This window comes from Chiloscyllium plagiosum, chromosome 2 (assembly GCF_004010195.1).
Source record: "Chiloscyllium plagiosum isolate BGI_BamShark_2017 chromosome 2, ASM401019v2, whole genome shotgun sequence".
NCBI classification, from domain to species: Eukaryota; Metazoa; Chordata; class Chondrichthyes; order Orectolobiformes; family Hemiscylliidae; genus Chiloscyllium; species Chiloscyllium plagiosum.
The window spans coordinates 39416915-39424948 of NC_057711.1; the positions used below are offsets into that span (position 1 = coordinate 39416915).

Here is an 8034-nt window from a genome sequence, read left to right on the forward strand (position 1 = left end):
ATGGGCAAAGTCTTTTCCCTGAGGTCGGGGAGTCCAGAACTGGAGGGCATAGGTTTAGGGTGAGAGGGGAAAGATATAAAAGAGACCTCAGGGGCAACTTTTTCACATAGAGGGTGGTACGTGTTTGGAATGAGCTGCCAGAGGAAGTGGTGGAGGCTGGTACAATTGCAACATTTAAGAGGCATTTGGATGGGTATATGAATAGGAAGGATTTGGAGGGATGCAGGCTGGGTGCTGGCAGGTGGGACTAGATTGGGTTGGGATATCTGGTTGGCATGGACGGGTTGGACCGAAGGGTCTGTTCCCATGCTGTACATCTCTATGACCCTAAAAACGTATAAGTACATTGACTTTGTGCTGCACTGAAATGGGGAGTGAAGCAGTGAGTGATGTGCCATTTTACAAAGAGTATGGAGAAATGAAACATCTCTGACTTCTTGGTTTCTGTATCTAATTGCTTCAGCTTAAGATGTTGGGGAAATTGGGGAAATAATGGAGATCACTATTTGCTTTCCCATAATTTTGATACCAACGTTTGGCCCTTCGTTTGATATCCATCTCTGAATCTAGCAAATATTTTCAATTATAATTTATCCCTTTCTTTTTTTTCTGGGCAGAATGCACTTTCCTCACATTGAAATTAGTAATAATTATAATCAGGAGCATGCCCGAGGAACTCTGAAGGCAAAATTAAAAATGAAAATTTATTATCTATTGGCATTCAAAACAGTAGTAGCAGGCCTCAGAATGAGTGTTATTCAGACTATGTCAGAAACACTGTCTCTAAGACATGTATTGTATGAATCAAGTTCACCGGATTCGACGCACAATTCCCTATCATTGTAAACCATTGGTGCTGAGCCTGTGAAGACTGCTTATCGCAGAATCCAAACACACTTTGTTAAGAATGATATTATATTTGTTTTCTCACCCACTTTGTCTTTCACTGTTGAACAATTTTAGATCCCACGATATATAATCACATTACATGAACTCTTGGCACACACACCATATGAGCACGTGGAACGAAAAAGTCTGGAATTTGCAAAATCGAAACTAGAAGATCTTTCAAGGTAGGTTAGTATTTGCATGTTTTAGAAACTGCATTTGGTAGATGTCCACCCTTAACTCCAGAATAAACAAATTAGAACCTGCCTAATTTGATGAATTTTGAGAATGGAACTGGTGCCCAACTCCAGTTAGAACATAGAACAATACAGTGCAGTAGAGGCTCTTTGGCCCTTGATGCTGTGCTGACCTGTGAACTATTCTAAGCTCATCCCCCTATACTATCCCAACGTCATCCATCTGCTTAATTGGAGGTCAAATTCAGTCTTGCTGGAGATGCACATAAGTGATTGGTGGACCACCTTGCCTGTTATACAGCCCCTAACCACTTCTTATTTTCATTGATTTTAGGGAAGAATTAGTGGATTAGATAACAAACAATTGGCACACTGTCACCCACATTGTGTCCCTGTTGGGTTTGAATTGCTATTCCTGATTAAGCCATTGATAACTATTAACCATTGCAATGCTTTTGCTATTTATTTGAATTCACTGATTTGGTTATTTCAGTGCACTCATTATGCACTCCTCCCTCTAGAGGAGGCTATGGTGTAGTGGTATTGTTGCTGGACTGTTGATCCAGTCAATGTTCAGAAGGTCTAGATTTAAATCCTGCCATGGCAGATGGTGAAATTTAAACATAATAAAAAGAAAATCTGGGATTAGGAGTCTAATGATGACCATGAAACCATTATCGGTTTTCAGAAAAAACCCAGCTGATTCACTAAAGTCCTGAAGGGAAGGAAACTGTCACCCTTACCTGGTCTGGCCTACTTTTGAATCCAGACCCACAGCAATGTGGTTGACTCTTAACTGCCCTCTGGGCAATTTGGGGCAGGCAACAAATGCTTCTACCGACATATAGCCAGTCATGTTATGTGTCCTCAGTCATTTGTGGCAGAAAATCCTGCAAATAGTAGGGCCAACAGAATTTTTACTTTAAGTTTTGAACTTGACTCAGTCACCACCACACGACAGGAGGAAGGGGCAAGGCAATGAATTAAAAAAAAATGTATTCCAGTGTTCTCAGTAATTATTCCAATCTTACTGATTAGCCAGTGCACTTATTAAGTATTGAAATGTGCTGGTTAATTATTCCACTGTGATTGTAATGACTCTGGCAAAACACTGCTGAAGTGATGGTTCTAAGATTGGGAGCTAGGATTTCCTGTGTAATAAGGACAGTTTAAAGGTAGATAGAAGGAATGCATAGATTGCTTGTTCTTTCCTTGCCCCTCCCTCCTGCTATATGATAGTGACTGAGTCACCTTCAGAAATTGAAGTAAAAATTCTGCTGGCCCAACCATTTGTAGGATTTCCTGCCAGGAATGACCAAAGATATAACTATATGTGGGTAGAAGCGTTGTAATAACATACATCACCAGCTATATTTCCTGTCAAGTTGTGTCACATTTAGTGCTCATGATTGGTTGCACACTCCTTGGGACCAAATTGAAAAATATTTGAACTGATTTATCAGATTGATAGCAGCAATGTCGAGATGCAGCAGGTCTACAGAATGTTGCCCATTTAAGACTAGCTCACTACAATTGTCTAGCATTGCCATGGTCTGAGGTAAGTTGATTTGTCACCACCCAAAAGTTGTGCTGGAGTTCTTTTCAAGCACAAAATCTAATGTTCAACCTCTGGGAACAAAAGCAAGTAGCTTTTGATTTGATGCAGGAATGGATACAAATGAATGGAACATTAATAATCCTACTGAGAGAAGAGTGGAAACTCACTGTGACTTGCAGGGACACATGAGCAGTATAGGGAACAGAAACTTCAAAAGAATGCATTGTTTTAATTACTAATTACTGACCACAAAGTAAGTGTTGGAACAATAGTGTAGAAGGTGTCCAAACAAAGATATTGAGGGGATTTTTAAGTGCAAAATGTAAGCAGGCTTGCAGTGAGAAGGCAAAATAGCTCGTTGTGCTAGAGTGTCAGGGAGCTGACAGCAACACTGACCTGAGCCCATTCTGTGACATGTGAGAAACCACTGAGGGACTAATTGGTTTCTAATTAATGCTCATTAAGAATCATTTTAAGTCAGGAGTTGAGTTTTAACCATGAGATTGTGGGCATTGTGAAAATCACCCAGGAATTCATGGTGATGAGATTTGAAGGAACTGAACAAGCGAGGGCTAGAAAACCCTTTGAAAACCGAGGCTTCACATCTGCTCCTTTGCCTAGAGGAAAGTTTTTTACTCAAAGGGCTTGTTATGAGAATAGTCTTTCACTGCTCAAGAAGTGATTTCCACTTCATTCGAAATAATTTCTGTTACTTCAGAGTTTATTATATTTAATAAAAACTGTAAGATGCTGGAAGTCAGAAACAAAAACAGAAATGGTTGGAAAAGCTGAACATGCCTGGCGGCATCTGTGGAGTACTGTGATTTCTCTCCACAGATGCTGCCAGACCTGCTGAGCTTTTTCAGCCATTTCTGTTTTTGTTTATTTTTTTTTAATCTGCCCTTTTCCTAGCTGTCAAACCTCTGTTTGACGTGGGAGTGTTTACACAGTTTTCACTTGGACCTCAGATCAGGAACAAAATAAACAGCACCATCAGCAGCAGCTTTCTGCTGAACCACCAGCCATACCCTTCATTTCTTCTCCTGAATCTGCTGATGATAGTTACAGCATTTCACAATCAGCAGTCCGCCAATGGATCTCACAGTGACCATGACATGTTGCGAAAAGCTAGACATTATGTGCACTCCTCAACCAATGAAGCCAGCCAGAATATGCTGGACTTTACTGAGCTGACTGACTTCGCACATGTTCAGGATTTTGCCAGAGAGTTCAGGGATGATTGAGAGTGCTCTGGACCATCCCTGAGCTTTGATCAACAGAAGGCGTTTCTGCTGTACAGATGTGTACTTTGTCTGCGACCACCGAACATTTCCCACCAAGCTGCCTGGACCAGTCAAGTGTTCCTGTGATTGGCATATCCCGAAGCAGCTCCTTGGATCCAAGAACTGCCCGCTGAAGAGGTGTCTGATGACTCCCGCTCCATGAGAAGCTGATGCCTCAGAAAGGTATAATTGAAACCAGCTGACGGTCAGAGTTAGGGTAAAGTAAGCAGTCAGGAGGCTGAAGATGTGCTTCAGCTGAGTGGATAAATCTGGGGCATATTTTAGTATGCACTGGCCAGGGTATCCAGGATGGTGGTGGTCTGGTGACACCTTGCGCAACATAGCAGTGAGGACTGGGGTTCTAGTAGTAGGAGGAGAAGGAGGAATGTGCTGAGTGCTCTGTTTGTTTGGAGGAGAAGGAGCAATAGCTGGCAGCGAAGGAGCACAGTGTGGCTGCTTGAATTCAGGCAGAGTTCACTTGGAATGAAGTAGTGCAGCCATGTGGTGCACAATTTCTGAAGTACGAGCCCTCAGCATAATTAACCATTCATTACTGTCGGGGCGAAAGGGAGGACTACAGATGCTGGAGATTAGAGTCAAGATTAGAGTGGTGCTGGAAAAGCACAACAGGTCAGACAGCATCCAAGGAGCAGGAAAATCAACATTTCGGGCAGGAGCCCTTCATCAAGGGTTACTGATTACTGTCGGGGCTCCCATTGCTCATCTTATTCAGCTCCTGTCTTACCTTTCTTCACAAGGGAGAAAGCTAGTTTTCAGGCAGCAGGCCAAAATAGATAAATCAGGAAATGGAGCAAAGAAATAACTTTCACAGTGCAGAAAAGTTGAACAGCAATGTAATGGGTTAAATGTCCATTTGAGTGCTCTTGTGAAACTGCAACTCATTTATCCTTGTCCAACTCTTTCTATAAGGTATTACCCTGCTGCTTAAAACCCAGCTCAAGGCAGGCTGTTCATGTCCATTCGCTGACTGACCAGATGTTGATGACCAACTCCTCATTAGTCTTGCAGCCCTTTAGGTTCTACCAAACTCTGACTCACCCATCCCCTTGTAGGGAAATATGTGTTCATTGGGACCAAAGGCAGCATGCAGGGCTATGATGGGGTAGGGGTGATGAATCAGTAGTGGGGCATTTTGAACAGCTATCCAAATGTAATGTCCCATTTCTCTATCATCATTTTTGTGTTAGGCAAGAATTAACTCTAACCCTTAATCTAAACCTAACATTTTACTACACTCCAGTAAGATACTGAACCTAATAGTTAGATTTTTATTATTCTGCAAAAGCTGGCATTCAGAATGTCCAGGCCTTCCAGACAGCCAGGTTGCACTCTGTCAATTGCTGCATCTGATGCTTCAATTGACTTAACTTTCCATGGATGTAGAAATCAATATGATACTCCTATAGGTACCACAAAGAAACCATGGACCTCACCTATGACTGCGACTTATGCCTGACTGCCTAGGACCATTCCTGAGGATCCATGACACCTGCCATTAGTTCACTTACTTCATTGTTGGCTATAGACCTGAGTTAGGTCATGAACTATATTAATTAAGCTCAGGGATTTATGTTGGCCCAGCTCTCAATTCCACCCCATGTTCAACTTTGTCCCAAGATAAAATTGTGACCCACCAGGTTTTCAGCCTCTGTGGAGAGAGAAAGAGAGCTCCCATTCCAAGTCTGATATGATTCTTCAGAACTCTAATTCTGAGAATAGTCATATTGGGCTTGAAACACTCAAGTATTTTTTGTTTTTATTTCAGATTTCTATCATCTGCAGTATTTTATAAAGATGTGGCTAATATATCATATTGGAAAGTAACTCATTCTCTAGGAAGAGTACTCCATTACATCAACATAACCACCATATCCCAGAATCACTTCAAGCTCAGACACTGTGCAACATCGCCCCAACAAGTCTCCAGGATAAAACAAACGAGAATGAACAACCTGGATAGTGACTGCTTTCTGAGGTACCCATGTGGAGTCTAACATAAACCACATGGGGGCCCTAGAGAACAGAACATCAAGTCCAGTATTGTTTAAAATAAATAGTTTCTAAACAATTTAACAAGCATAAAGTTAAAACAAGGATTTTTAAAACCATGCTAAATTTTATTTAAAGTCATTTTATTCATAATTATGTTCACATTGTCAGAGTAAAACATGAAACTTCAACTGTAAGTTTGATTCTGAGAGTGATGAGCAATAAGTGTGAGGTATGTATTAGATTATGGCCACTTAACTACTTAGAAAGGTATTTGTAACTATATAATTTGCATCAAAATCTAAATGTAAGCATCTGTAACTCAGGACAGCATTATCATTTCTTTAATAAACAATTAAATGACACTAAATTGTTCCCATCTCATCAAAAAGTGCCCCTTTTTAGGGCATGTGATCCATTATTATCCATGAATATTCTCTGATCTAAAACTTTTTAAAATCTCACCTTTACTTTCCTCTTATTGTACTAGTCCTGTGATCTTTAAAAGCTAGTCAAATAGTTGGGTTTTGGTGTTTCATGTGGACCAATTTGTTTGAATATGAAGTTGTAATGATTATTTTTCCAATGCCAATCGAAATAAAATTGAAGTTGTTGATACTTAATGGTGATTTTTCCAGAGGTCTGTCTGGAATTTTCAGTCTATTTTCTAATTGATAGCTGTGAAATTTACAATGTAGTCTTGTCTCTTGGGAAATTTTCATAAGTTACGTGAGATTTTCCAAATAAAAAGTTTTTCATATACTTTCCAGTTTAGTATCTAACTTGTCTTGATGAAGATATGCAGCCTCCTTTTTATAAGCATAAAAGGCCTTTTATGGTCAGAGGGCTGAATTTTCCCATTTTGTGGCAAAGTGATTTTTCAAGTGAGATTCGTGGGTACCCAGTTCACCATGGTAACTTTTCGCACACAGTCTTCTGTTCTTCATCTTATTAAGTATGCAGTAAGTCTCTTTAGTCTCCTGGAATCATGAAAGATAGGTTGAAATGTTCAATGCTACAAGAAGTTTGTGATATTAACTCCACTGCATCAGATATCAACCCCAGCTTCACACTACTTGAGACTTACAGGCTGGGAATTGTGCTTCACACTCCGATCCTGCACTGTTATCCCCAAGGGAAATGTTCCAGAAAGGCAAGCTAACTCCTTGGTTCACTGACTGAGAGCTGGAGGTGGTGTGGTGGAAAGGAGGGCAGTTCCTTTTTTTGCTGATTGACAAAGGAAGTCAAGCCAGCCTGGGATGAGAGGGAAATCTTGATAAATGTGTAGTGTATTGGGTGAAACGCAGTTCAGGGAGAAAGATAATGATCTTGTGAGCACTGCAAGGATAAGTCCTGCTACCTTCTCTTTGCTACCTCACATTCACAGGGCCACCACGCAGTTTAATTCTGTCAATGTTCACTAAGGCTATTGGACTATAGAATATAGACATTTAAAATAGGAACAAGATTAGATCATTTAGCCCTTGGAGTCTGCTTTGTCATTCATTATGATCAAGGCTGATTGTTCCTGCTTTTCCCCCTTAATGACTCTCACAATTGCATGCAGCCTGTCCACCCAATGATTCTCACTGATCTCATCATTCTAAAGTACCTAACCTTCCTGCCTTCTGCACTTGCCATTCACTCCCTGGGGACATCTCACCGCCAGTCCTGCTCATGTATCACCACTAGCTGCTCTCCCATTCAACTCCATTGTAATCAGTCCCTCACTTTGTTTCACTTTGAATAAAATACCCAACTCCCCAGATTGATATCTCCATTGCACCCTGACTGATGTGCTGTAATCCTCGAACAGTTTGTACCTGACCCACAGGACTGATCATGACTAACTCCATGGACTGGAATTTGACAAGCCAATTGACTGACTGTTGTGGTACTAACAAGGTAAAAACAATGACTGCAGATGCTGGAAACCAGATTCTGGATTAGTGGTGCTGGAAGAGCACAGCAGTTCAGGCTGCATCCAAGGAGCAGCGAAATCGACGTTTCGGGCAAAAGCCCTTCATGAGGAATAAAGGCAGTGAACCTGAAGCGTGAAGAGATAAGCTAGAGGAGGGTGGGGGTGGGGAGAAAGTAG

General features: G+C 41.1%; 1 protein-coding gene across 2 annotated transcripts in view; it reads left to right on the forward strand.

The window, feature by feature from the left end:
- Nucleotides 1–8034, forward strand: part of rasgrf2b (Ras protein-specific guanine nucleotide-releasing factor 2b) — a 229148-nt gene that overhangs the window by 97731 nt on the left and 123383 nt on the right. For both annotated transcript variants that reach the window (XM_043708239.1, XM_043708251.1), the window contains exon 8: nt 964–1073. In XM_043708239.1, the coding sequence (XP_043564174.1) occupies nt 964–1073 (110 nt within the window). The remainder of the gene's footprint in view (nt 1–963; nt 1074–8034) is intronic.